General features: G+C 35.7%; 1 protein-coding gene across 1 annotated transcript in view; it reads right to left on the reverse strand.

Annotated features, from left to right (window-relative positions):
• The window catches only part of SLC15A4 (solute carrier family 15 member 4), a 30,776-nt gene that overhangs the window by 1,788 nt on the left and 14,620 nt on the right, over window positions 1–14,368 (reverse strand). The window contains exons 5-7 of the mRNA XM_005439575.4: window positions 12,652–12,820; window positions 8,187–8,342; window positions 2,958–3,116 (exon numbers count right to left, since the gene is read on the reverse strand). Coding sequence (XP_005439632.3) covers window positions 2,958–3,116; window positions 8,187–8,342; window positions 12,652–12,820 — 484 coding nt within the window. The remainder of the gene's footprint in view (window positions 1–2,957; window positions 3,117–8,186; window positions 8,343–12,651; window positions 12,821–14,368) is intronic.

Raw genomic sequence — 14,368 nt, forward strand, 5'->3', positions numbered from 1 at the left:
CGAATTTTGAAAGGCTAACTGGCTGATAATCTTTCTTTATTTCCCCTCTGCCTCTTTTTTTTTAAGTCTGTTTTCTTATGCTGCAAAATTACAATGCTTTGCTGACTCAAGATAAAACAGCTAAAAACCTCAATATGTATTTCCATATATAATTTACTTTCTTCACAATGTAAGGAATAGAGATCACTTATCAGTTTTTGAATGAGACAACTCTTTTCAAAAGCAAAAGAAGAAAACGTCCCTGTGCTGTGGCCACAAAATGGACTTGAAAAAGAAATTTCTGCAAATAAAGCCCTGGATAGTAAACTGTTCAGAAACAGCTCCCAGTGAAATGCAGCAGTCAGGGTGGAAGCAAAGCTACACTCATAGAGGCGAATAACTTAAAGCCTTTACCATTTTCACTAGATACATTTTTAAGGAGCCTGGAGCATACAATGTAGTGATAAGGCTTTAGTCAACGGAAAAAAAGAAAGTCTCTTGTTTTACAGCTTAATTGAAACTGGTAAATGTGATTTCTTCTGTGTTTTTTTCTTTTTTTGTACTACATATACTGAAGAGTCCCCTCCTGCAGCCTTTTTAGCCCTGCTGAACGCTACATGGTCTTTCTGTATCTGGAAGCCTGTACCTCCCTTCTCTACTAAGTCAAAGACAAAATAAAAATAATTTAAAAATGAATGATATTAAAGGAAAAATTTGGCAACTCTGTAGATATAAATAAAGGAATTACTGAGACTTTCTCTCTCAGACTTCCTTTGGAACAAAGTTTAGAATTCATGAAAACATACGTGGTTTCTTTTTGGTTCAATTCACCTTTAACATCCCCTCAAAGTTGTTATAACTTAGTGATTTCTACCACATTAAATAATGTTAAATTAAGAAAACTCATTGCTAAAACATTATTCCTGTATTAAAAAATGTGCGCTAACTATTGCTGTACTTCCAAGAACAATATATTGTGGCTCATTTCCAACATGTCACATGAGCCACAGCCAATTGGACCATTATGATTATCAAAAAGGTTTAGAAGACAGTAAAAACAGTGAAGTATACATTGATCCCAACAGGCTATAAATGTTCAGATTAAATTACTTTAATTACTGAAACTTAAGATCCAATTAAATGAACTTGCAATAAAATTAAAGAGTCTTTCCTTGACATTTAAAATACAATATACATGTGAATCTCCATTTCAAGAGCAGACGTGTTTAAAGAGTAGTGATTATCCTTTATGAGATGGGATATTAAACCCATGAAATCTCAGTTTTTGTAGAGAAGTAACAGTCATTTCAATGGCAGCAACCAACACTGAACTGCCAGCAGAGTGAACTTTCTCAGTAGATATTGGGGACAGTCAGTTTCCTCAAATGGCACCATGAGTTAGCACAAATACCAGAAGCTTGGTGCACGTGCTTATAGTTATACAGCATCTACTGAAAAATTCAGCAGTCATTTGTTCATAAAGACTCCTCTTTACAAGTCCTGCCCTGGAAGACCTAAGTCAATTTTAGATGCGAATTTGCTAACTTTCCATAACATTATACCAAATGAAAATCGAGTTAGAAACAGTTACTGATATAAATAGTTAAAACAGTAGCTACTATGGATACTACAGATCAAGACCACCCACGGAGTGCTGCAGCCTTCAGCCTGACATACAGCTGCTGAGAAGGCTCAATTCTGTGTGGTGTCTTTGAACTAAGAAAGGTAGAAATCCCAGTTCTGACAGCTGTCCGAAGGACAATCCACTGAGCTGACCAGCTTATTCAAAAGAGATGACCAGTGAGTCATGAAAGGTAACATCTTCCAGTTCTAGCCAACTCTGGATATATTTATCACAACTTAAGTATTTTACAGAGGGAATATTAGGCACTGTCTTCGCCTAGGCTGCAGCTGCTTCAGAAAACAAAGGCAAGAGCCTAAAAAAAGCACCATCAAATATCCAAAGGCAAGAACCTAAAAAAAGTACCATCAAATATCACATATATTAATTGGAAAATTACAGAATTGCAGAAAAAGATGCTCTTCTAATTTTGAAATTGACTGGGGAAAAAAAGTCTCAATGTGATTAAATTTCACTTGGTGAGCACACAAGGCTACTTGTCACCTTTTGCAGTTTTTTTAAAGAACAACTTAATGCCACAAGTTGTCATCTTTGAGTTAAATGTGCTGTTGCAGACAACACTGCTTTTTAGTTAGCATGCAAATCAAGTTTAAATGGCAAATTCTTTCATACCAAATTTAAAGTAAGCTTAGGCTGTACTTTTAAGCCACGTATACACAGTAGGTCTGGCATACATTTTAACTTTTCATGCTCCTTCTGTTGGAATTCATTAGCCCATTGATGATGGTACGATCTTCTGAAATTCCCAAGGTGCCACCTACTGGTGCCAATAATTATTTTTAACTTCAACTGGCAATAAAAAGCAGACAATATGTTGGACTTTTTAAAAAGAGTATAAATAGCTAGCAGACAGAAATGCAAAATTAACTCATGGCAATTTCAGTGAAGTCTCTTGAAACTAGGAAGCTGAAACTAAGAGAGAGATGGGTACATTTTACTCCCCACAACTGCAGAAAGTAATTTCAGTACTTTACATGAAATATATTCTTCTTCCACACATAATTTAAATATTTTGTATTAAAATAAAAAAATTTCTAAGTATTATCTAGTGATGAAATGCAGTTAGCAGCTGAGCAGGTATTTGACAGGCCTTACAGAGGCAAAATACTACATGCCTATTTTCCATTCTTTCATGAGGGCAATGTATCATTTTGCACAGTCACGTTACTTCATCCTTACATGCACAATGAAACTGTCTTTAACAAAACAGTAGACAAATTTATATTTTTAAAATAATAACTGTGCTAAGACCCAACAGTTCCACATGCTTGATGCTTAACCGCTTCTGACAAAGCCTTCTACTTCATAGACTATGAATAGACTGAAAATAACTTACCAAAATCTGTGTGATTACTCATCCAGCCAATTTCTTTAATAGACACCAGTGCCAACAATCCAGAGCCAACGAATGATCCAATCCCCGAAAAGAAAAAGAACAGCCCCATAATAGCACTCTGCATAGATTTGGGAGCAGCTGAATATGCAAATTCTAAACCTGTATTAAAAGATAAAAAAATGCTATTGGAAGATCTAAGAAATAATAGTTGTTCATTCTAGTTTAGTGCTATACAAGTTACAGGTGTATACTATTTCTGGTATATTAATACTAGCCTTGGATTTCAGGAGACAGGGACTTGAGGTAGTGAATCTCTATCAGTTCCCAGTTCCCTCTATTTACTTTATGAACCCTGTTAAAAGTCATCAATATACCAACCCATTAAACGGACAACATTTGAGATGCGCACTTTGATCTTATTAATATTACATGGGTAAAATCAAGAAATCTTCTGAGGCAGCATATTCATTTTTCTGTCTAAAACTATACTCAAAGAAATTTATTAAACTAACTTCAACCTGGCAAGTTCTATGTCCCCCCTGGCACTTGTTCCTGTATTGCCTGGCTGTTGTGCAGCGCTCACAAAGCACACGGCATTCCCTGCTGAGAACAAAGTCCCCTGGAACTGAATGTCCCTCCTGCACCGACCACGAACATTTATCTCTCCCAGACTCAGTGTCTGTATCTCTGAATGTGCAGACAAGAGAAATTAATTGTAACTGGAAAGGCAGTAATTAGTTTTAATAGAATTTTGATCTCTAATTCTGTGAGCTTTGAGAATTGCTTGCTAACACACTCTTCTTAAGACTTGTAGAAATGGGACTTCAACTCTAAAACTATACTTACTCAAATTTCAACCAGTAAAACAAAGAAAAACATACCAGTGACAAAAATCTGAAAATCTGTGTTACTGAATTTGAGTACCAACAGAACACACTGGGTTAGGCTCTGCCTGGCAAAGACTAATGCCTATGATTAACTCTCCCTTTTAGAATAATACTCCTGTCAAAAATCAAATGGGATTATTCACAAGAGACAGTCAAATACATTCTGTGCAGCGCTTTTTCTCTGACAGGTGAAATGCTTGTTTCAAAACAGTCTGCTTCACACTGAAAATTAATGCTACCTCATCTAACATTCTTCTCAGTAAAGAGAGCGGTAAGAGACTTGAAAATGGCACAAATCTTATGACTTGCGTAATAAAGGTATGCTTTATTTACACCATTACTGGTGTTTGACTTCTGCTGCTCCAAACAGAGTCTAATACAAACATACTGGCATTTCTTTTCACGAAAAGGCTTAATACTTCAAGCCAGACAGGTCGATGTGCCTGTTGCGAGGCTCTTTTTCCTTCGCAAAACATCAGAACGGGCCAACAGCAACCTGTCTGTACTTCCACACAGGAACTGAAACATTCTCTGTGCAACTCAGCCGTGTGGGTTCCTGTAAACACCAACCCTTAGAAGAGAATCGCTACAGACATGGAGAGAGATCTGCAAATGGGGAAGGGGGGGCAAAATTATATTTGAGAATTTAGAACTCAAATTTGTTTCCTAGGTTTTGCCATTAATAAAACAATTTGGATTTTTGAAGGAGTATTTATCTGGCCAATCTCACTTAAAAAAAGAAAAAAAAAAAAAAGCAGCAGTAGACTATTCTCAGGATACAGTAGCTTGTTTTGTAACCTCTTGTTAAGTTACCATAGCTGCTGCAAGTCTCCAGAGTACCAGCCATTACCAGGCTTTTGTACATTCTGTACAAGTTAAGCTCAAGCATGTTACATGAAAGGATCTGGCCCATTGCTTCTCTTGTTTATTTTACAGATATACTGGATGCGAGTGTTACTGCTGGAAACAGATCTTAAGGCTCATACAAAACCCAAAATGGGTGGAACACTGCACTTTTTGCAAAAAAATAAGGCATGTTTCTAAACTTGAATAATGTTTCCAACAGCCCGAATATTTAATCTGGCATAAAGAATATAAAATCTTTTCTTTGCCTTCAGAGATATTTTTGCCTGCTGGCAGCCATTGATAACGATTTCACGCTACCTCAAACAAGCTGTTCTGAAATGAAATTCTCTAGTTGGTGGTGTCGCGTGAGATTACGATTCCCAGTTAAATAAGGGTGCTTTAAGAGGATTGACAGAATAATACAAAAGATTAACGCAATGTGTGTCATCTTTTTAAAGGTACCTCAAGTGTAACTAATGTGGCTTAATAAAAGTATGCTTAGTTTTACAGTAAACAAAAAAGCAAGCATATGTCTCTGCTCTTAGGACATTTAGTCCCCTTTTGTTCATCATAAACATTTCCAAATCACTATTGTTTTGTAACCATTAACACTGCTTATTTTAAAGCTGAATTTCATAGCACAATAGATGCCTTTATCAACTTTTAATATCAAATTGTTAAAGTATACTCTATGAAATCTTGAAAGGCCTTCTTACTAAGAATTCAGTTTAGATAACAATTAGAAGGCAGGGAAAAAAGCTTTGTAAAACAAATAAAATGTAAGTGTAACACACAAAGCAATTAAGATCTGCATAGAATTTCTGGTCAAAGAAAGAAGCATTTGCATTTCTCCTAAAAAAACTGACCAACAGGTTTTGAAGTTATAAAGCTGTTGGTACAGACCCTGCAAGTGCAGAACAGAAGAGTATTCACATAAGAATAGTGTAAGCCTTAAAGACTTCTTACAAAGTCATCCACTAAAGAGCTGAAAAAACCAACCCTCAGCTGGAGTTCAACAGAGGATGCATCAAGTCCTTGACCTTTCACGACCTGCAGACAGGTTTGTTATTTTGCCCTTGGGAATACCTATAAACTAGTAACAGTGCCTGACAAAGAAACAAGAATGTGTAAGAGGGAAGAAATTTACTTTTGCATGAAGACTTGCGTTTCTGACAAGTAATCTGTTCATCTCAGTCCAGATTTAATTGTCACATAAATGTAACTCATTTTACTCTTTTGATAAAAATGCTAAATACAGCCTTAGTTTTAGTAAGTAATTCAATTAACAAGACTTCCATCTTGAGATTTTTGTATGTTAGGATTTGTGATGGCTACTGTTCACACATAATGAAATGTATTGTACTATCGGACAGCAGTGACTATGCAGATACATCCTCTAGCAAAGGATATGTACCAACTGCACTGCCAAAGCGTACTTTCCATTTAAGAATCTAAAGTCTTCAGTGTCTTGGGACTCCTATCAGGTTTCAGTGACCTCAGACCTTCAGCCATTCGCCACTTAAGGGGTTCATCTCCAATACCAACTGCTGCACTACAAAACCTGAAGAACTAGGCTTTCAACTGGTGCAATACAGTAGGACCTTATTTCCAAATGTTGCATTTACTGTCAGAAGAGTTTGTGCTAGGTGCTGGTTTCCAGGTACATGCCCTGTGCATGCACAGAATTAACTGTTGGAGGACGCTGCATTCCCATTGCAAATGGGACACTCCCAGCAACCTGGCATGAGACATCAACCTACCCTCCACCAGGAAGGAAAGAGTACATTAGTGGGGCATTTGAATGCAAGCCACAAAACTACAAATACACACAAATCAAAGCCATATCTAAAAAGAATTCCTCTAACATACTGAATAACTAAAGTAGTTCAATATGTGATCGATACGTCTAATTCTTCCAGTCACATGAAATCCCAGGCCAGACAGCTAGAAGAAAAGCTTACAGCAAATGAGGAGATAGAAAAACAAAACAAAAAGCCACACACCACCTTTTCTTCTACTTGCCAAGCAATCCAACCACCTTTGTTTTATTTCCTAACAACTGTGATGACATGTAACCAGAAACCTGATGGAGAAGTTCTCTGTTCCACTAAGAGGGGAACAAATGGGCCACCAGACAGCTTGGGCTACCGCCAACAGGACGTTAGAGAATCTTATTTGAATGCACTGGGCTTGCCCAGAGTGAGGAATGACAGTAACCTCCTGCACGGGAAACGAAACCAAGAAATTCTGTTACAAGAAATCGAAGAAAAAAGACCTATATGTAATCCCAGTTTGAATGGATGATCTTCAAAGTTCAATATTCTGAAACAGTACTTCGACACATTAATAAGTAACTATAATTAAGCAAATACTAAATGATTTTTAAGTCAAGCCACTGGAGGAGTTCCACTCAGGGAACTCTGCATTCTATTTAAGTAGGATCAGAATAGCTACTTCTACGATCATGACGGGTTTCTTACTGGTAACTACGCATTGCTCCCAAGCACTAGGCATGCAAGCACTGTGCTAAGAGACTCACAATACCCTTCCACTGTTTAATCCAGGACACCTGTGCTAGGCGTAGCACAGTGACAACAGGTAAGTTGCCTGTGCTTTCCTCCTGCTAATGAGCCCTGCGTGTATATGAAACAGACCAGAAAATAAGATTTTGTAGTTCTATTCACCCTCTCCTCCCACTTCACTTTCAGCTTAAAAATCAGTATAATCACACAGCTGTCCACGACACCACACAGAACAGCATTAAGAAATTTAAGATCTGCATTTGTTGAAAGGCAAGATTCTGAACAGTGTTTCCATTTCCCTACTATCACACTGAAGTATTAAAACAACTATAGAAAAATTGATCTGTAAATAAAGCAGATGATACTGTATAAAAAATAGCTACTTCATTACTAATATTCACAAAAAAAGTAGTTTAAATTGAGCGTTACAAATTTTGTTATTTCAGGAGATGTAAAAAGTCAAGTAATATGAATTTAAATTAGTGACAAATCTTTCTAAAGATGGTTCTTTTTCCCCTCAGAAAAGTGTTGACACTTACTAATTCACTTTCTAAATTGTGAGCTCAGTTTTTACGCCAAAAAAATTACAAAGCAGAAATTTTATTTGCAACACAGGGAAAGATTCAGAGGAAACAACACTGCATCAAAACTATTCTTTAAAATACAATATTGAAAGTGTATATTGTTTTCCATTAGGGCTTGCAAATATCCAATTCTAACTGGATGACATGCAAATATTTTAAGTGTTGCTCTACTTGAAATTCAGTCTTGAAAACATACTTTCATATAAAAAATTTTCAAATGTGAAAGACAATTGTGTGCTTTGCCACTTATATTAAGTTATATGGTATAGTATTATATTTGGAAACATTAGAGCTTATTTATAATGATTTGAGAAGTAAGTATTTCTTTTTTAAGAATCCATCATTTAGGACAGATGAGAAAGCAGATTTAAAACACACAAAGACTCTTACCTGCTATACTTGCAAATATTTCACTGAATCCAATCAGCACATATTGAGGAATCTGCCACCATATCGGCAAATCTGCAGCATGGTATGTAACATTTCCAATTGTCTGATTAATTGTTTTAACCTTTACAATTTTCAGTCTGTTGCTTTCCAGAATTCCTGCATTAAGGGGGGGTAAAAAAGATTGACCTAAGATGCAAACATTGTTTCTTCATATTAAGAATTAAATTACATATTAAGAATTACATTACAATTCAGTCCTGCAGTGCAATTACAAACTATAAAACAGGAATATATATCTCCTTATTTCCTAACATAAAGCATTTCAGATTATTTTTGCTACTGTTACTTCAAGACATACAGTTCTGCCATAGAATTAGTGATTATATTCTTATTCAGTAGCAATAATTATAAGTACTTAAGCCTTTTCCAGATGGATTAGCTGAGAGCCTTCTCATACAAACTATGTTGTTCGGTTTTTTTAAAGAATCTCATTTTCTCAAACTACTACTTTGCAGTGTTAAACCACTGCACCTGCCACCACAGTATTAATAAACGAGAACCCATTTTCCTTATTGAAATGGCTACACTAGTCCTGTAGAACTATGAAAATCCTCTGTGAGTATGATCATGACATTTATATGACACTTATCATCCCAAGAGATCCAAAAGCTCATTAGAGCTTGATTTACAAGCAATACATTGCAGAGAAAGTACTTCATGTAGAATGAAAAATAGACATGATAATGTAAAATATAACCATTTTTAGCTTGCTCAACACAACAGTTTAGAGTAGAAAGTGAGTATCAAATAATGCTGTAGGGTTTTTGTTGAAGTTGCCCAGATTAAAGGATTTGCCGCACTGTTACATAAAATGCACAGAATAGCTAATAGTTAATAAAATTCCCCGCCTCACCCAAAAAGGACCTCTATAAAAGAATTCTCAATATCCTTGGAAATGAGGGGAATTTATTAATCACCAGTTCAGAGGAGCAACAGTAAGTCAATGGCACTGCTACTTGTAATACACGTTATACACACACGGCCTCCCATTTTGTGCCTGTCCGTTTTGGTCTCTTTCTGCTTACTGAGCCAAGATTCCACCTAATCTTGGGGCACAAAATATCACTCCTCTTACATACAAAACAAAATTGTACAAGATTTAGAAGACAGACATGATGCTTCATGGATATCATACTATGTACAAGTGATTACATCTGTTTCCTCACTTCTAGCTTTTTCTTTCCTAGAGGCAGCCAAAGGATGACATGGACATTTAATACGATGCTGACAGAACCTATTGACAGCACTTTTCATATAAAAAAGCACAAGCCATTTTTAATGCCCAATGTAACATCTGTTCTCCTGTTTCTTCTGAGATCTATGACATACAAACCTTGAGGGGGCCAAGCAGATCCCCATGTCTCTCCTAAGTTAGTGTTCCAAGGGAAACGAGTGGTGTTTGCCAAAACACCTCCACACCACAACATGCAGCTTCTTATCAGTCCTGACCATGGTGAGGGACCCAAGCTGGGACCCAAACCCCCCTGTAGTCCCTATATGCATTCTGTAGGTGAGGCCATAACTGAACACGTTCTAGAAATCACATGCTTAAGGATAACGTTGCATTTCGTTATTGTAGGGAGTTGGAACTCCAAAAACCAGACTTGAGGGAGCACACACGAACAAGTGACTTTGGAAAGTACTTTGAAAAGGATGGAAAGCTGCATTTATATAATGGGTCTTTACTCATTCATAGCAGTCCAGAATCTCTTCAAGTACAAAATCTTGCAACAGCTCTACAGCCTAATCTCATGACACACAGAAAACAGAATTACTCAAGTTTGCTTAAATACTACCTTGAGGCCCCAAAATGTTTCTTAAAAAGTATGTTTTCCTTAGTAACATCTGTTTTTGAGGTAAAGACTGTTCTGAACTTAGTACCTTTTAGTGTCAAGCCACCACATTTTCTCTACCTTCATTTCTTTTCAGGTGACCACTTACCCATCTTATTTTTAAGTACTTTTCTTTAGCTTTTCAGCCACCTCAGTGCCCTCTGAACTGTGAAAAGCTGATGTCATTAAAATAAACCTGGATTTCTTGGTGTTTTAGTTTTAATACAGCTGACAAACATTTTAGAGTGGAACTTAACTAAAATGTAAACAAGGCAGTACAATCAGCTAAGAACTCAGACATAATTTCATTCATATGCATTCAACACAAAATTATTGCACCTCTAATGCTAACTAACATTAACATCTAGTGATCCTTAATGCCTCTGATACTCTTCTTAACGTAAGTAGATTTAGGAGGTGTTTAACCACACAGGAGCATAACTACAACATACCAAGCGTTGTCATAAATTTATCTTCAAGGCCAAGTACTTCAGAATCTAGAATCTATGAATTCTTTCTTAGACTTTGATAGACAAGCTTCAAGTTTAATCTTACAGTTTTAGTAGTTAAAAGAATCTTAACTGCTTGCTACAATTGTTTAAACTCTATAAATGAAGTAGATTTTCCAGTTGAATAACCTTATATACTGCTGCTCAGAATTTATGATAAAATGCATGAAGCACTGCAGATGTTCATTAAATCTAATCAGTTGTATTCTCATACAGTTTGTAAGGTATTTAAAATAAGCCAAAAAAATCTAATAGGTAGCCTAAAGTAGCATCCACAACTAATGCCAGTTAGATAAGTAAGTTAAAATGGAAATATGGCACACAAAAAATTATTAAGATACTTCCAAGACTGCAAGTTAAGACATTAACAGCTTCATACTTTTAAGATGTTAATCAATGTCTACCTCTAGGCAGAAATGGTGGGAATTAATGTTGTATTTTAAGAATATTAAAATATGGCTTCTATAACTAACATTTAATGAGAAAATAAAAATTTTATGAAACACGAACCAACAGAAGCTTTCCACCCTGCTAAAATAAACAGAGTTTCCTATGCCCCAAATTTGTTGCAACTGAAGCTCTTAAATTCATGCTATGATGAAGGGATGTTAAGTTAGTCTAAAGGTTAAACTTTCCAACCAGATTGCAGATAACCACCCGAAGAATTTACCTTCTCAGTTTCTACTGTGGAAGAGTTAGGAGAGGCTCAAACAACAAAATTGTGTGTTACATTTGTAGGTGAATAGAAAACAAGTAGTTGAAATTTTTAAGAGTTCTGCTATGCGAACCCATTCCCCAACTCAGCTATTGTAGCTCAATAAGCTTTTTTCCCCCAGTACTAATGAAGACAGATATTGCTGGGTTTGAACTCACTTACATGTGAGCCAGCAGGTTCTATTTAAAGACCTGACATTTAACTGTTCTACATCATCTTCTTTTGCTGGTAGCAGTGTCCTAAGTTAACATGGAATAAGAGAAAAATTCCTATTTTAAGTTTAAATGACTTTGCTTTAAGAGCTTTACTTGCCCACACGCAAAGTGACCTTGGCCTAATAAGGTAATTATCTCTCTCATTGAAAGAAATCTTAATAGCCATATAAAGTGTCCCTCTCTAAAATATAGGAGATTACAACTGCTGAAATTAATTTATTTAATGCTATAATGCTTTATCAATATGTTCATTACAGTGATACTAGGTGAAGGCTATAGGTTCTATGAAGCATTGCTCAGAGATGTTCAGTTCCACATCAGCAGTGCTTAACAACTTTAAATCATCTCAAAAGCAGCTGATTTATGGTTTGAACAGAGTTGTCATCTTTTTCCTTTCATGCTACAGCTAAGCTATTTTACACTACGGTAATTCCCAAACATTAGGGAACATTAAGATGGGGAGAAAAAAACCCAAAGTGTGAGGAAATTCTTGTTCAGCTATAACCTAACTTTATTGTTTCAGATAAAGTGAAATTTTACCTAAAATTCTTTCCCTGCTTTAATACTTGGAAGTCAAATATATGAAGGAACATACTTATTTCTGAACTAATTTGTTTTTCAAGGTAAATAAATTTTCAGCTTCAAGATAAATTGTTAATAAATCAAACAACATGGACCTCAACAATACCATAAAGATTATTTTAAGAGGATTAACAGCCTTATACCCAAACACTGGACACTTTGTTCAGACAACCTAAACACTGATCATGAAGCTAAGGCATTTGTTGAGAAAATACAGTCAGAAGACAAATAGTTCTCCTCTACCAAGCATACTAGAAAGTAACACTGTATATGAAAACCTTAATTGACAATTGGTTTTAAAAGGTATACTCAAAGTCTATTGCAGGCAGGCAAAATGGTCCAATTTTATTTCAAACATTCAAAACAGTAAGTTTTTGGATCAAGTATCTTTCATTGTGGGAAATACAGTCATGCAGTTGCATTCTAACTATCCCATGGAAAAGACTTCTCAATAATCTCAAATTAAAGATTCACAAAGGTGTTTTTTTTAAATGCTATTGCAAGTAGCTGAATAAATAACTATGGAAGTAGATCTCAGAGTTGTTTTCTTACCTGCAGCAAATGCAGAACACATTACAAAGAACATTCCAACTGCAATCCTCTTCAGTGAGGATGGGAGCAAGCCATTCCTCTTTAAAATGGGGTCCACCAATTTATCTTTTAAGGGTATTAGGATCAGAATAAGTACTGCATCAAACATAGTCAACCAGGCTGCTGGAAACTGAAAAGATAAGATGACTTAAGTTAGTAATTTCCTACTTAAGGGTTGATTTTTCCTATTATTTTACAAAGGAAAAAATATTTTTGATGGAAGACTGAGATCCAAAATAAACCACAGTGTACTGATAGCTACTGTGAAAAGAAAAATAAGAGTATGTAAAAGCTGAGGAAAACCATCAGTTATTCAGGTTTTCCTTTAATTTGGCAGTTCATAATTCTCTTAGCTCAGAAGCACAAATGCTTCCCCACTGTATAACTATAGTGACGAATATATACTATGCTCTATATAATCTATAATAATATATAACACTATAGATGCACCTCCAGCTGGGCTGAGGTGGGTGTTGGGTGGGTTTTTCTGTTTTGCTTTGTTGGTTTTGGTTTTGGGTTTTTTGGGGGGGATGGATGGGTGTAGGAGCTTTCCAGTGGGACTGAACAATGTCAAGTGCCCAGAGAAAAAAGGTTCTTTTCAAAAAAGCAAATACTGCACATTGTTCCAAAGAAAACCAGGAATAAAAAAATTACTGGGCCAATGAAGAGAGTACTCTGAGAAAACAAAATGTAGAACTCAGCAAAGATGTTTTGCAAATTTTTTTTAGGACCTTACTCAATTTTTATTTTTATTTTTAAAATAAAAGTTAACTATCTAACTAAAACTGTACAAATTCCTTTTGAAAGATGAGGAAGCCATTAGCATTATCACAACGTGAGGTTTTCTGCATGCATCCTGAAATGCATTTAATGGGAAAAAATCACTATCCTTTGGGAGCTTTTCTACGGTTGAGATGTTTTTAGTCATAGAACACCTGTCTGAGGAATGATTGATTAAGCCACTCAAACCTAGTAAACAAAATTGTGCAGACTATTTAAGTGAATATACCCCAAGATACATTTTTAAAAGCATTCAAAGTCAGTATTAATGGCATGCAAATCATGATTTAATGCAGTTAAATAGTCCCTATTATTTTGCTTTCAGTGATATACACTAGTCTGACAGAATTAAAACGTTTTTTCTGCTTCAGTCACGAAAAACATTTAATAGCCAGGTTCTATAGATCTTCTATTATTAGGCTTAGAACTTTCAGAATTATGGCACAGAACAGTAGAAACAGAGTTTAGTCACATAATACAAAATTCAATTAAAATTAAACTACACTTGTCAAATGAACAAAGAGAATGGTGTAACACTTGCATCCTTTCTCATTTGCAAGACTCAGTAATTGGCAGTAAGATTCCCGTCTGTATGAATGAGACAATTTCTACCAAGCTTACTAATATTTAGCCTGTGTTCTGAGCTAACAAACCAAGACAGCACAGGAAAATTTATAAAAATGTTCTGGTTTGGGAATATTTTTTTAAATTGCATTTAGAACAACGTGATACTGTACTGTGTTCTGAGCTAACAAACCAAGACAGCACAGGAAGACTTACAAAAATGTTCTGGTTTGGGAATATTTTTTAAAATTGCATTTAGAACAACGTGATACTGTACTGTGCATTGCACTGACTCTTTGACCCAAAATACAAGCACGGCTTGAACTATGCGTTT

This window comes from Falco cherrug, chromosome 1 (genome assembly GCF_023634085.1).
Source record: "Falco cherrug isolate bFalChe1 chromosome 1, bFalChe1.pri, whole genome shotgun sequence".
In the NCBI taxonomy this organism is placed as follows: Eukaryota; Metazoa; Chordata; class Aves; order Falconiformes; family Falconidae; genus Falco; species Falco cherrug.